The sequence below is a fragment of the Sarcophilus harrisii genome, chromosome 5 (assembly GCF_902635505.1).
Source record: "Sarcophilus harrisii chromosome 5, mSarHar1.11, whole genome shotgun sequence".
NCBI classification, from domain to species: Eukaryota; Metazoa; Chordata; class Mammalia; order Dasyuromorphia; family Dasyuridae; genus Sarcophilus; species Sarcophilus harrisii.
The window spans coordinates 2,136,834-2,150,125 of NC_045430.1; the positions used below are offsets into that span (position 1 = coordinate 2,136,834).

A 13,292-nucleotide genomic window follows, 5' to 3' on the forward strand; every position below is an offset into this window, starting at 1 on the left:
GCTTCGTGACCTACCCCTGAGCCAGTGACAGGTACTGCCAGCCCTTCGGGGGCTTCAGCATCGGGACCGTGCGACCCCATTTGGGGTTTCCTTGGCAAAGACCCGGGGATGGCCTGCCACTTCCTGCTTCGGCTTAAGAGGAAAGGTTAAGGGACTTGTCCAGAGTGCTAGAGCCTGAGGCCACTTTGCAGTTCTTCCTGACCCCACTGCTGCCTTACAAAGGACCGTGTCCTGGAGAGACCAGAAGCCCCTGGGGGCAGGAGCACTTTGAATGGCGGTGTCACCACAGTGCTTGGCACAGGACCTCTCCTGCTCTCTGCTCTCTGACCCCAACTGCTAGCCCAGCTGGCTGCGGGCTGCTGGCCACCTGGGCACCCCCGAGCATGGGGACTGGGGAGGGAAGGGGTGGCAGACCCGTGCTCGGGCTCTTCCCAAGAAAGCCCAGCTGGGGTCACGGTAAGATGCGGCTGAGCTCTGCCCGGCCATAACGGTGGCTCCCGTGGACTGAGAGGCCGGGCCTCTGGCAGGAGTGTGCGCTCTGGGGGAGACTGGTGGGGAAGCAGGAGCTGACCCGAGAGTCACAAGGAAAAAGGCCCCAGGTCAATGTTGACAAAAAATATTTATTTTTTCTGTTCCTCAGGTGGATGCGTACATCACCTCATTGCCCTCACTGCCCCTGCTCCAAATGGGGGGGAATGGTCGACCGGGGCTCGGCCCAACCCTGCCCCGGTCTGGGATGGCTGCCCTCTTGGTCGCCGCTCTGTCTCTGGGATGGCTCCGGGGCTGCATCCCTTCCAGCTTGGGGTCTCGGGCCTCCTGCCGCACCGCGGAGCCGGGGGAAGCTGGGAGGGGGCAGCAGGAGCTGGCGGGGGGGGGGCGGGGCTCGGGCCACTTGGGACAAGGTGACTTGGGGTGCTGGGGTGGTGAGGAGAGGGGAGGACAGAGGGGGACTCAGGGGGATGGAAGGTTCAGAGAGGCTTCGCTGGGTTCCGAGTCCGACAGGGACCCCGCCTTCTTCTCCAGCTCAAAGTTCTGCCAGAAAAGCGGTAGGTGAGAGCGGCCGCCTCTGCCAGGTCCCAAGTCAGAGGGCGCAGCGGAGGAAGGGCCCCGCCCCGCCCTCCCCGCTCCCCACCACCCACCTCGAGTTCTTGTAAGATCTCGTCCATGAAGTCTTGGGAATTCTGTTTGTAAGAAACCGCCAAACGGATAGTGTCATTGAAGACCTGGGGGGAAGAGAAGGCGGGTCCTGGAGGGCAGGGGCAGGGCTCCCCGACACCCCTTGCCCCCGCCCGGGCCGGGCTCGCCCCTCCCCAGCCCAACCCATTACCTTCACCACGTTGGTGCCGTTGGCGGCTGAGACAAAGTACAGAGGCAGTGAAAACTTCCTGGCAAAGTTGAAGCTTTTCTGGGTTACCTTGGTGTCGGCTGCAGAGGGGGAGAGGGTCAAGGCAAGTAGTGGAAGAAGGGGGTGCAAGCCCAACCTCCCCCCAGCCTCCCCTCCCTCCACGAGACCCTCCCCATCAATCATTGGCCACCCACACAAGAGATCTGGCGGAACTCTAAACTCAGAACAGTTGCTCAGGTTCTTGTAGGTGACTTTTCTCTGCACGTCAAACACCTGGGAAGACAAGAAGGCGGGGCTCTCCACCAGGCCCGCCCCCAGCCCGGACCCCTCCAGACCCACACCTTCAGGTCATTAAGGGAAGCCAGGGCTGCCCTGGTGCTCCCTAGCCCAGGAGCTCTCTGTTTCTGGGAGCAAGCCCCGGAACTCTGGGGAAAGCACCGTCCCCATTCCGGCTCTGCAGGGGGCAGGAAGCCCACAATCCAGCAGCAGTCTCCATAACTCCAGCCCCCCACTCCCAGGGCAGAAGGGAGCTGGAGCGCAAGGCGGACCCCAGGAACGACTAAGAGCCCTACTCCCCGGCTCCCCCCTGAACAAGGGAGCTCCCAAAGGCCCCCAGGGTTTCCTCCCTCCCGCCCAGGCTCGTTCTGGAGGACAAAGTGGCCGGTTCTTCCCGGAACCCCTCTCCCCCTAGGGCACTCTGCTGGGTGCTTCCACCGCTCACGGTGAGTGTGGCCCGGCAGGGCCCGCCCGGCCCCGGGCATCCGTCACCCGGCCCGACATCCTCTGTCACCTCAGCACCCTTTCCGCCGGATGACCACCCAGAACAGTGCCGGGGATCGGAGCCAGACCCGAAGGGATGGGGCGTGCCTCACCTGGGAAGGGCCGGGCCAGAGGGAGCCGGCCCGGGGGCTTGGGACCCAGGCAGGAGAGCTCCTGCCAGAGCTGGCCCTGAGGGGCCTTTCCTGAGCCCCGGTAACTACCTTGCCCGCGGAAGAAACTCTGTGAAGGGTCTTGGGACGGCACCAGGTGGGCCCGGGCCACATTTTAGAAACCAGGAAAGGCCCGCCTCTTTCTCCCAGGAAACCGCCTCCTTAGGGGAGTCAGGGAGGGGTCCCTGACCCAGATCCTGATTTTCCATGAGCCCCTCCTGGAGCCACCCCCAGGGTCCCGGTCTAGCCAGCAGGCTGTGGGATACTTGGGACACCCCTCCGGTGGGCTCCGAGAGAAGGGGGCCCAAAGCTGTGGTGGGCCGCCTTTTCAGACTAAGAATGGCTTTCCTGCCCTTGGTAAAGGCCCCACACCAAATGGAGGCGTTGCAAAGGAGCCAAGGTATGAAATCAGGAGGTGACTTTTTCCCATCCAAGACCAGACGGCTCCCTAAAAGCCAGCCAGGAGCAGTGGGGAGACAGCCTCGCCCTTTGCCTCATCCCCAAAGGACCAAACTGGAAAGGGGACAGAGCCAAAAGGCTTCAGGGCAAGTGAAGCCTTGGGTCCAGGCCCCGCCTCCCATCAGCCCCCATCTAACCCCTGGGGAAGCTCCGAGCCAGCACCTTCCCGGAAGGATCCAGCCCCTGGTAAGGCTCTCCCAACTGGGGACGAAGGTCCCAGCCAGAGCAAAGGGGCACGAGGTGAGAAGGGAGGCAGTCCCTGAGCAGGGAGGCTGGGCCCAGCGCCCCCGTCAGCACATAGGCAGATGCAGCCGGAGACCCTGACCCCTGCCCTCAGGGTACTTGTAGGGCCCCAGCAGGCCTCCCTCCCGTGGCTGCAGCTCTCATCCCTCGCTGCCCCAAACTCCTCAAGCTCGGAGGCCAAGGTGTGGGTGCCAGTGACTGCTGAAGGATTCTGGGATGGGAAGGGCAACTCCATCCTTGGTCCATGTGCCGGGGCTGAGACCCAGATGCGTCTGGAGGGATGTGGGACCCTGGGGGAAGCCGGGGTCCTGGAGGGGCTCCCTCCCTCATCTATGGTCCTGCCAGGGCCCAGGAGGCCCTGCCTTGGTCACCTACCATGATGCAGGCGTGGGCCTTGTGGTAGTAGGAGGCGTGCATGCTCTGGAACCGCTCCTGCCCCGCCGTGTCCCAGAAATCTGCGACAAGAACACGGACCTCAGGCTGCGGCCCCGCGGGAACCAGGCCTTGTGACCCAAGGGAGCAGGAGCCTCTGGGAGCCAGGGCACAAGTGCAAAGGGCGGAGGGGTGGGAGCACGTGCTGTGCACTCTTTCCTTTCACGCCTCCTTCACCTCAGCGTCAGCTCGGCCTGACTCCTCCCGCCCCCCCCACTCACCCCAACAGGCTGGAAGGGGGGTGCATAGAGGGGCTGCAGGATGCAGGTTAAGGCTCTGAGGGCCAGGCTGGGGGAGGCTAGGAGGCGGCCCAGGAGGCCGAGGACAGAAAAGCCCCACCCATACTCCCTGGGGCAGGGCTCCAGAGCCAGGCCCAGGCTGGGGAGTGGCCCCAGGCCCCCCCTCCCTCCCAAGGGCTGTCCACTCACCCCAAGGGATAGTTTTACCTCCAAAGTTTTTGTTTTAGAAAATCAGGGCTAAGGTAAACTCTGGGGCCCTGCACCCCCTTAAAACAATCCCTAACAGGCGGCGGGCCAGGGGCAAACCAAAACAACCGCTGGAAAACACTAAAGGCTCCCACCTGGGAGACAAGGACTGAACCGGGAAACTGGTAAGGGTCCCCTGGGCGACAAACCAAACGGTGGAAGAAAAGGGAGGGAACAAGAAACAGAAAGAAACAAACAGAAAACAACCCTAAACACCAAAGGAAAACTAAACCCTTTCCCCAACGGAGGAAACAAGGGAACAAGGCAAGGGCTCCCTCTCAAAACTCCCAAACTCCCTACTAGGGGGGCCAAAGGAAGGGCCTTCCCAACCCTCAGAAAACCCTCCAAACCCCCCCAACCAAACCCAAACCTTTTCAAGGAAGGACTATTCTTTCTGCCCCCAATCACTTAAGAGGAAAACAAGGGCTCTTAGAAAGAATACAATCCTCCATGAAATCTCTCCATGAGCCTCAAACACAAAAGGGTGGTCAGTCACCCCCTCCCCAACCCAACACCTCCCAACCCTCCGCTGGGGCCCCGCGGCCTCAGTTTCCCCCTCTGTCACTCCTCCCTGAACTCCCCGCCTCCCTGGGGGACGCACGCGCGCCCATGGAGGGCCCCCCCGGAGAGGCTCAAGCTGCGGCCGCCGCGGGCCTCAGTCCCTCCACCTCCCCCCCCCCTTTCCCCGGCAGCGGCCGCCGCGGGCCTCAGTCCCCCCCCCCCCGGCAGCGGCCGCGGGCCCGGTCCCTTCCCCCCATTTAGGGTTAAGCCTCCTCGGGATCGCAGGGAGGCCCCGCGCCACGACAGCCGCGGGAGCTCAGGCCCCTCCCCGCCCCGGCCCCCGGCCCTCCAGGCCCCCCCCGCCCGGCCTGGGGGCCCTCCAGGCCAGCGTTCAAACCCCCCCCCAGGCCCGGCAGGGCTCCCACCCCCCGCACTTGGACTTGCCCACGGCGCTGTCCCCAAGGCAGATGATCTTGACGTTCTCGGCCGCGTCGTACTTTTCCTGGTCGAACTCCGGCTCCGCGCCTGCCCCGACCCCGGCCCCGGCGCCGACCCCAGGCCCATTTCCCCGGCCCCCGCCCCCCGGCCAGGCTCCCGGCCTCGGGCCCGGCTCCGCCCCCCGCTGCTACAACCGCAGGGGCTGCCGCGCCGGCCTCCAGATGGACAGCAGGGAGGCCCCCGGGGCTGCCTTCGGCGCCGCCTGAAGGACCTCGCTGCAAGCGCGCGCGCGCAAATCCCCGCGCCGAGCGCGGGAGGCAGAGGGCCGCGCTGAGGGGCGAGGAGGACAGACACCGGCCGCGGGGGGGCGCGCGGGGACCCGGGAGCACGCAGAGCTGCGCGAGGGCGGGGCATCGGTAGAACCACGAGGGACGTGCAGGGCCTCGGGAGCGCGCACGCGAGCACGTCAGGGCACGCGGGCCGCTCACGAGCACGCCGGGGAAGGTCCCGGCGAACTTTACTCTGAGTGGGGAAGCGGGGCGCGGGCGCTGGTCAGCCCGGCTCCTGCCCGGAAGATGGCGGCGCTGGGGCGCGGGGGCGCCCGCCTGCTGCAGCTCACGCTGGCTCTGATCAAGCCGGACGCCGTGGCCCATCCCCTGATCCTGGAGGTGCCCGGGCCGGGCAGGGAGAGAGGAGGGAGAGGGTGGGGAGGGCCGGCCGGCGGCAGCGGAGCCTTGAAGGCCGCCCAAGGAGGCGCGCGCTGAAGGCCTCGGAGCGAGAGCGCCGTGACCTGGCTGGGTCAGGGATGCCCCGGAGCCTGTGCCTGTGGGGGAGGGGACCCTTCCCCAGTAATAGAGCAGGACCTTCGGTTTGCGGAGGCTCGGGCTCTGACAGGGAAACTGAGGCAGAGAGCGAGCCCGAGGCTCGGACCCTCCCGGGGCAGAGGCCGCCGTAGGGCGGAGGGGTTCATGCTGGGCGCCCCCTGCAGGCCGAAGCCCCGGGGCCAGCGTCCGCTGCTCCTGGACCCGCTGCTCCTGGACCCGGTCAGCGCCGAGCTCCCCGGGGGCCCTGGCTCCTCCCAGGAGGCTCCGGGGAGGGGTTCCCCCGACCGGCCTTTCAGCCCCCCGGGTTCTTTCCAGGCCATTCACGAGCAGATCCTGAGCAGCCAGCTCCTCATCGTGCGGGTGCGCGACCTGGCCTGGAGGCGGGAGCAGTGCCAGAGGTTTTACCAGGAGCACGCAGGTGGGCGGGGCCGGGAGTGGGCGGGGCCGGGAGTGGGCGGGGCCGGCCCGGGCCGGGTGCCAGCTCTGTCCGTCTGTCTCCCACAGGGCGCTTTTTCTACCAGCGGCTGGTGGAGTTCATGGCCAGGTAGCCCCGCTTCCCCTGGGGAGGGGGGGTGGGGGGGAGCTCCCGGGTCACCCCCTTTTCTCGCCCCCAGTGGCCCCATGCGGGCCTACATCCTGGCGCACGAGGACGCCGTCCAGCTCTGGAGGACCCTGATGGGACCGACCAAGGTGTTCCGGGCCCGCTACGTGGCCCCGGACTCCATCCGCGGGCGCTTCGGCCTCACCGACACGCGCAACACCACGCACGGCTCAGGTGGGCGCGGGGGCGGGGCCGGGGTGGGGGCGGGGCCTTCCCGGGAGCACTGACCCCCCTCTCCCCCCAGACTCGGCGGCCTCCGCCCGCAGGGAGATCGCCGCCTTCTTCCCCGACTTCGACGAGCGCCGCTGGTACCAGGAGGAGGAGCCCGGCCTGCGCTGCGGCCCCGTGTACTATGACCCCGAGGGAGGCGTTCACTGCCCCCGGCCCGCGGCCCCCGCCAGCGACCTGGCCTGAGACTCCCGGGAACGGGCCCGGGGCCCTGCCTCACAGGCGTGTGGGGAGGCTTCGGTGAGAAGCAGCCCCGGGCAGCGGGAACCTCCGCCCTGGCTCTGACTCCGCGCCCCTCCTCTCCCTCCTCCTGCAGACCGGCCGCGAGCTCCGGGGCAGTGGCGCCTCCGATCCCAGCCTCCCCTTCCCCGTCCTCTCCGCGCGGGCTTTGGCCAGAAAGTCCTTCTCGGGCCCTGCCCTCGCCCGGGGCCCTGCCCTCGCCCGGGGCCCTGCCCTCGCCCGGGGCCCTGCCCTCGCCCGGGGCCCTGCCCTCGCCCGGGGCAGCATTTAGAGCGCCTGCCTCCCCCCATTGGCCGCCCAGACTGCCTGGAAGGCGCCGCCCTCCCACAGCCCGGCTGCCTTTGGTCCCTCAGGCTCATCCTGTCTTTCCTAACGCGGGCCCCTTCCTGCAGCTCAGAGCCTGGGAAACCCCTGAGCCTCCTCAGGTCACTTCTCCGGCGGCGGCGTGGGAAATGGGTGTCTCAGGTCCGGCTAGATCTGGCCTTGGGATTCCCACTCTGGACGTGGTCAGGTAGACCCGAGTGCAAATCCTGCTTCGGATGCGCTAGCTGTGGAGACCACCTCCGTATCCTTGCATGGGAAGCCTTCTCTGAGGCCTCTCGAGAACTTGGGTGAGATTCTGCAGCGTCCCCTGCAAAAGCGCTGATCCGACACAGTGCCTTCTGGGAGTCGTGCTGGCCCTCGGGGTCCCCCACAACGATATTGGCTCCCTGTCATCGGCAGATAGAGGTTTCTTTGACATTGAGTCCTGGCCCGTCCCTGTTCCTTGTACTTTTCTCATCAAGCGTCACTTCGTCCTTCCTGGCCATTTTCTTTCTCTCCCCCATTAATTGTGGGGATCCCCGGTGTCTGAGCCTTCTCTCCCCCCCTCCTTCCCCCAGAAGAGCTTTTTGCTGAGCTCCCCCACAGGATGCTGCACTCCACAGGTGCCTGTCTGTTCTTCCATCTTGTACAGATGATTGGTCAGCTCTTGATTTCTGCCTTAGCTGCCCCCTCGTTTGGGGTCGCCTCTCCTTGTTGCCAGCTACCTCTGCCTCTCAGCTGCACCTCCACGGAGGACTTGGGACTGGGAGCCAGGCTATCACCCCAGTGCCGCCCGCCTTTTCTCCCCAAAACCAATTTGATCGTGTGTGCCCTTGGTTGGGTTCTCCTGTCACACTCATCCCTGAGGGACAAAGTTTCCCCCAGGAAGCTGGGCGTTGTGTAGACTCAGTCTGCCAAAAATTCACGTTCCAACATCAGTCTTCACACAACAGTCCTGGCTGAAACCTTGCTTGTGCCTCTTAGCTGCTAGCGGGTCTCCGCCTTCAGTTTTCTTACCTGTAAACTGGCCTTCCAGGTGTGGCCTGGAGCTTAGTACAAAGTGCTTTGTGAACCTCCTGGGGTCAGGGAAGCGGGGCACTTGGCCTTCAGACATCCCCCAGAAGAAGCAACGTAGCCACTCCCTGAGAACTGGACATTGTTTATGTGGTTTAAGCCTGTTCTTCCATTTCCCCAATAAATACATGGTCGAGGGATTTGAACAGGCAGTATTCAGTTAAAGAAATCAAAGCTATCTATAGGCATATGGAAAAGTGCTTGAAATTACTTTTGATGAGAGAAATGCAAATTTAAAACAACTCTGAGATACCCCCTGGTACCTCTCAGAATAACCAACACAATAAAAAAGGATTGTGATAAATGTTGAAGAGGATGTGGGAAAATGGGGACTAATACATTGGTGGTAGAGTTGTGAACTGATGGAGCCATTCTGGAGTACAGTTTGGAACTATGTCCAGAAGACGACCAAACTACCTTTTAACTCAGCAATACCACTGCCAGGTCTGTAATTCAAAGAAATCATAAAAAGGGGGAAAGGACTTATTTGTGCAAGCAAGTGGTAGCAAAATGCTGGAAACTGAGAGGGTGTCTGTCAGTTAGAAATGGCTGAATAACTTGTATATGAATGTAACGGAGTACAATTGTGCTGTAAGAAATTAGGAGCAGGCAAATTGCTGAAGAAGCTGGAAAGTTGGGTACAAATTGATGGAAAGTGAAATGAGCAGAACTAGGAAAGCAGTGTATACACTACCAGCGACATGGTGTGATACATCTGTTATGAATGACTCGGATTTTCTCAGCAACACAATGGCCCAAGACGAGTACAAAGCACTCCTGAAGGAAAATGTTATTCATATCCAGAGATGATAGATGAGATCTGAGTGCAGATTGAAGCATATTTTTTCATTTTATTAATGTTTTTTTTCCCCTTCTGATTTGTTTATTTCACAACTGATTAATATAGAAATGCCTTGCATGATAGCACATGTATAAACTAGATCAAACTGTCTGTTTGAAGAGGGGAGAAAAAGGAAGGAGAAAACTTTGAAATTCACAAATTGTAAAAATGAATGCTAAGGAAATTTCCTGTATCTAGGGGAAAAAATAAAATACTATTTTATGTATATTTTGAAATTGTTTTCTCTTGGTGTTGGGGCCTAGCAGTTAGATAGTAGTGAACCTGATTTGGGGGGGGGGGGGCAGACAGGGAATGATTCAGATAGGTCTGGCCAATCCTGCCGACCAAGGAAAACAGCCTCTGTATTCCTGGCTGCCATCTCTGTTGTCCCTTCCTTGGTCCCCTGGAGGAGGACTGCATGAGCCCAGGTGGAACAGCACTGGAAGTTTCTAGTTCTGGGGAGTAGGTGCAAGAACAAGGAATAGGCTTTTTTGGGTGTCCATTAAGCTCTGGTACGCTAGCCCACGGGATGTTCTAGAAGTCCATGTACTCAAAAACAGCTCTCAGTCCCTGAGGAGGATTGCATGACATTTCTGCATCACTTGTTAAGGGGGATTTGTTATCCTGCTGAACAGTCAAGGACTCAGACACCAAAGTCTGGAAGCTTTAGTGAGGATGCTGAGAGATGATGGGAAGCAGAGAGGGATTTCCTGTGTTGAGACAGAATGGGAATTGGGGAAATTTTCAAGACAATCTGACATGAAGTTTCTTAAAGCATAAATATTGAGTCCTGAATGTCATTTAAAAGAACAAAATGCAGAAGCACTCACTATGCATTTAGGAAATACCTACCTACTGTATTACTGGACAAGGGGCCAAGGGCTGGAGATACAAAGGATAAGCTATAAAGACAGCTCGATATCAGAGGGAAGGCATTGAGATTAAGGATGAGAAAGTCTTTCAGAGGGGAGCAAAGGCAGGAGGAACAATTAGAGAATGTCCAGAGCTGGAAGGGACACTCTCGTTTGGGAACGCCTAGGTGGGGAAGAGTCCATGATGGGTGGAGGGAGGACATTACACGAAGATTGAGAGGGGGCAGGTTATGGAGGGTGGGTGCCAAGCAGAGCATTTTGTACTAGACAGGGTGATAAGGAGCCACTGGGGTTCACTGAGTAGTCAGGTGATGTGGTCAGATTGGCATTTTGGGAAAGTTACATATGGGATGAATCATCAATCTGACACTTCAGATGTGGAGAAAATGTGGAGGCTTTATCAAAGATTTTCCAGATTGTATGTACAGGCAGCATGCAAGATACAGCCAAATCGCCTCCATTTTTATGCCTTTTCTTAAACTGCTCTGGCTTCTTTTTACCTAAATTGTTCCCTACTGACATAATTAATGTTAATATTGGCCCTTTTCTTATCCGGGAGATGCTCTGTTTTTGCGAATCTCCAGAGGTTTTCTATACAAACAATCCTGCAGTTTCCCCACCATCCTGTTGCCTCCGTTTTCTGTTTTGCAGCCCTCAGGTAGCACAATTTCCCTTATAGATATACTCAAAAATGCTCCCTCAGAGTCAGCAGCATGGCCAATGACACCTTCAGCTCTGAAGCTAGAATGCCATTGTACAAAAATGGCAGTCCTGCTGGCCTCTGCTCAGGTCTGGGTCCATTTAGGGGCACTGCCATCCCCGGGAAGAACATGAATAAGCTGGGGATAAACTCAGGCAACGCCCTCCTTTATGGGGAGAAGTGGTAAGGGGAGGGCTAGAGGCTGGACTCTTCTCCCCATGTTGGGGAGGAGAGAAGAGAAAGAAAGGGAGAGAGAATGAGAGGAGACAGAGAAAAGGGGGCAAATGAGAAAGAAGAGAAGAAAGAAACAATGAGAGGAGAAAGAATTAGAGGAGACCAAGAGAAAAGGGGAACAAATGAGAAAGAAGAAAAAAGAAACAATGAGGTGAAAGTGAGAGAATGAGAAAGAGAAAGGAATGAAATGAGAAAGAAGAGGAGAGGTAGAGGAAAAGGAAAAAAGGGAGAGAGAAAGAGGAAGAAAGGGAGAGGTAAGAATTGAGAGAAAAGATGGCCCAGTTAATAGACTTTATTTGAAAACATTGTCACTGGTCCTCTTCTAAAATGAAGGATGCACAACGATTTGTGAGGGGTAGTAGCTGCCCCATTGGTAACTGAAAAAGCCAGATCCAGCTGGATAATGCTACTATTTCCTCCTCTTCCTCTCCTTCCTCCTCCTTGTCTTTGTCCTCTTCCTGTTCTTTGTCCACATGAATAAGTTCACCTACCTTGGCAATATACTTTAAAAAAAATTTTTTTATTATACTTTTTATTTACAAGATATATGCATGGGTAATTTTTCAGCATTTTTCAGTCTACCAGCGCCATACCAGGAAACTGAATTGCTTCCATTTGAATTGTCTTAGGAAGACTCTGTGTCTTAGGAAGACACAAGCTCTAAAGATCTTCCCCTCGCTGATGGATTCTTATGTGAAGGCAAACGAAGATGTCTTTTCCCTCAATTCTTACTTTAATCACTGAATGGATGTTGCCAGAGACAATCTGAGACCTCGCTAAGGAAAAGGCCAAAGTGGCCCGCCAGATCTGGACCACCACACTTGTTCTGACCTGTTTCTTGTGTCACTGGAGTGATTCTGGAGGAGAGAGGGAGACTGGTGACTTTGCACAGCTCTGCTTCACTTAAACCCAATTCCCTTACAAGCAAATGCCATTTATCCTCTTTGAGGAGGAAGGAATAACAACAACAACAACATCAATAGCAGCAACACTTTATGATTACACTCTAAACTTTCTGTGGCTTCAATGGAGGTGCAGCAATGTCCCCTTTTATAGCAACAATCACCTTAAATTACTATGTAAATGCTAGCTGCTTATGGTCGTCATCATTTCTTTTTTTAAATTTTTTTTTCATCATTTATTTCTTTACCTGTTTCTCCATTTGTTAAATTATTTTACAGCAGGTTGAGCAGGAGGGCCATCCACTGACTGGGCCCTATAACCACAAGGGTCATGGATCTGAGGAGTAGATAGAAGTCCCCTCTGGCTGATAAAGGGAAGGAGAATTCTGCCAGGATTCTGGAAAATGAGACTTCCCCAAATCTTACCTAGGCTTCCCCCAAAGAAGCAAGAGCCCCAGTGAGATGTGTCATGTGCCCGTGCACATGACACAGCAGGACTCCGGTACTCGGACATAGCCGCTGAGCAGCACAAAGGGGCTGATGGCTGGAAAGCAGAGCATCAAGACAGTGGATACATAATGAAGCCAAAGATCAGGCTTCTTCAAATAACGCTTCCCTAGTTCAAGGCAGCTATTGATAAAATAAAAAGAAAGAAAGCTGCTCATCAGCAGCAGGATGGATATGGAGGCCCTGATCTCTGGGGAGGCTCTGGGAGGGAGGCTGATTCTGTGCAGGTACTGGACTTGCCGGGAGTGTTTCCTCAGGAGAATCACCATGTAGCCACTTGTCCACACCATCAGTCCCACCAAGACTGCATCTCGAAGATAAGTGACGATGACGTAATCTGCCAAAGAAGGTTCCCAGGAGCAGTAGAAGAACTCAACAGCCTCCGTCTGATTGGGAGGGCCTGCCCTCAGGCCCATCACATGGATGGGCACATCGATGTCTACAAAGAGGCTGCCGAGCCAGCAGAGTAGACAGGAGGGGAGCACGTGTGTTGGGGCTCCTGTTTTGATCCTGGCAGCCAGGGAGCCGCTAGGACTGATGATGCTAGCCTGGAAGCAACTTAACAGGCAAGTGGTGCAGATGGAAAGATCCCGGCTGACACATTGAAGATACAGGACCGTTTTACACCCCAAGTCATTCAGGAAGTATTTCGTCCTCAGCACTGCAATACTCATAGGGATGCTTCTGGACAAAAGCAACGTGGTGTTTGCCAAAGTCAGCTGAATGATAATGAGGTTAACGGACCTCCACCGACGGCCTGTGAGATAAGGAAAGCTACACAGACACAGGAGAACGGAGCTCCCCAGGACCCCAAATGCTGTCGGCAAAAGGAAGATGGTCCCCAGAAGCAGGAGGCGAGGAATCATTCTCTTTGTTCCTTAGGGAGGAGAATTAAAGCCAGAGTCAGCAGGACCTGTGCATATCACGGAGGACAGAAGAAAACAAGAACCTTTAACACTCAAACTGAGTGGAAACCAGACAGAAGTAATGATTATTCACCCTCTGTGCACTCAACTAGCCAGTCTGAGGGGAATTTAAAGATGTGGCTCCAAAGGGGAAAGCACAGCAGTAACAGCAATTCTGGTGTGAGGAATGGGCAAGTTTGCTCCTTGGTATTTCAAGTGAAGGTTGAGG

General features: G+C 57.4%; 3 protein-coding genes across 6 annotated transcripts; 1 reads left to right on the plus strand and 2 right to left on the minus strand.

Annotated features, from left to right (window-relative positions):
- Positions 1-600: 600 nt before the first annotated feature.
- LOC100915796 (rab-like protein 2A) lies at positions 601-5,246 on the minus strand. Its single transcript, XM_031938576.1, has 8 exons — positions 5,187-5,246; positions 4,829-5,019; positions 4,335-4,362; positions 3,352-3,567; positions 1,573-1,618; positions 1,328-1,497; positions 1,140-1,223; positions 601-1,032 (listed from the first exon to the last, which is right to left on the minus strand). Exons 1-8 carry the CDS (start codon positions 5,244-5,246, stop codon positions 952-954), a joined length of 876 nt encoding a protein of 291 aa, XP_031794436.1. The 3' UTR covers positions 601-951.
- On the plus strand, positions 5,207-9,016 carry LOC105750810 (nucleoside diphosphate kinase 6). 4 transcript variants are annotated; one of them, XR_004229477.1, is made up of 5 exons: positions 5,207-5,500; positions 5,821-6,074; positions 6,271-6,431; positions 6,502-6,725; positions 7,118-9,016. XR_004229477.1 is itself a non-coding variant. In XM_031938075.1 (5 exons), exons 1-5 carry the CDS (start codon positions 5,408-5,410, stop codon positions 6,669-6,671), a joined length of 567 nt encoding a protein of 188 aa, XP_031793935.1. In that variant the 5' UTR covers positions 5,214-5,407; the 3' UTR covers positions 6,672-9,016. The 4 variants fall into 4 exon arrangements, 3 of the variants coding, with proteins under 3 accessions (XP_031793932.1, XP_031793935.1, XP_031793934.1); XM_031938075.1 differs by adding an exon at positions 6,161-6,200 and having other exon boundaries at positions 5,214-5,500; positions 5,972-6,074; positions 6,502-9,016; XM_031938072.1 differs by having other exon boundaries at positions 6,502-9,016.
- Positions 9,017-12,118: 3,102 nt separating this feature from the next.
- LOC100915533 (vomeronasal type-1 receptor 4-like) lies at positions 12,119-13,024 on the minus strand. Its single transcript, XM_003772584.1, has one exon. The coding sequence runs from the start codon at positions 13,022-13,024 to the stop codon at positions 12,119-12,121; it is 906 nt and encodes a 301-aa protein (XP_003772632.1).
- Between the last annotated feature and the right edge of the window lie 268 nt (positions 13,025-13,292).

Coding starts and splice junctions, on each gene's coding strand:
- LOC100915796 (XM_031938576.1), bottom strand. CDS start 5,246: ATGCCCCGCCCTCGCGCAGCTCTGCGTGCTCCCGGGTCCCCGCGCGCC. Junction 5,020..5,186: donor CGCGCGCCCCCCCGCGGCCG/GTGTCTGTCCTC, acceptor CTGCGGTTGTAG/CAGCGGGGGGCGGAGCCGGG. Junction 4,363..4,828: donor AGCGCCGTGGGCAAGTCCAA/GTGCGGGGGGTG, acceptor TTTGTGTTTGAG/GCTCATGGAGAGATTTCATG.
- LOC105750810 (XM_031938072.1), top strand. CDS start 5,408: ATGGCGGCGCTGGGGCGCGGGGGCGCCCGCCTGCTGCAGCTCACGCTG. Junction 5,501..5,820: donor CCCATCCCCTGATCCTGGAG/GTGCCCGGGCCG, acceptor CGCCCCCTGCAG/GCCGAAGCCCCGGGGCCAGC. Junction 6,432..6,501: donor CAACACCACGCACGGCTCAG/GTGGGCGCGGGG, acceptor CTCTCCCCCCAG/ACTCGGCGGCCTCCGCCCGC.
- LOC100915533 (XM_003772584.1), bottom strand. CDS start 13,024: ATGATTCCTCGCCTCCTGCTTCTGGGGACCATCTTCCTTTTGCCGACA.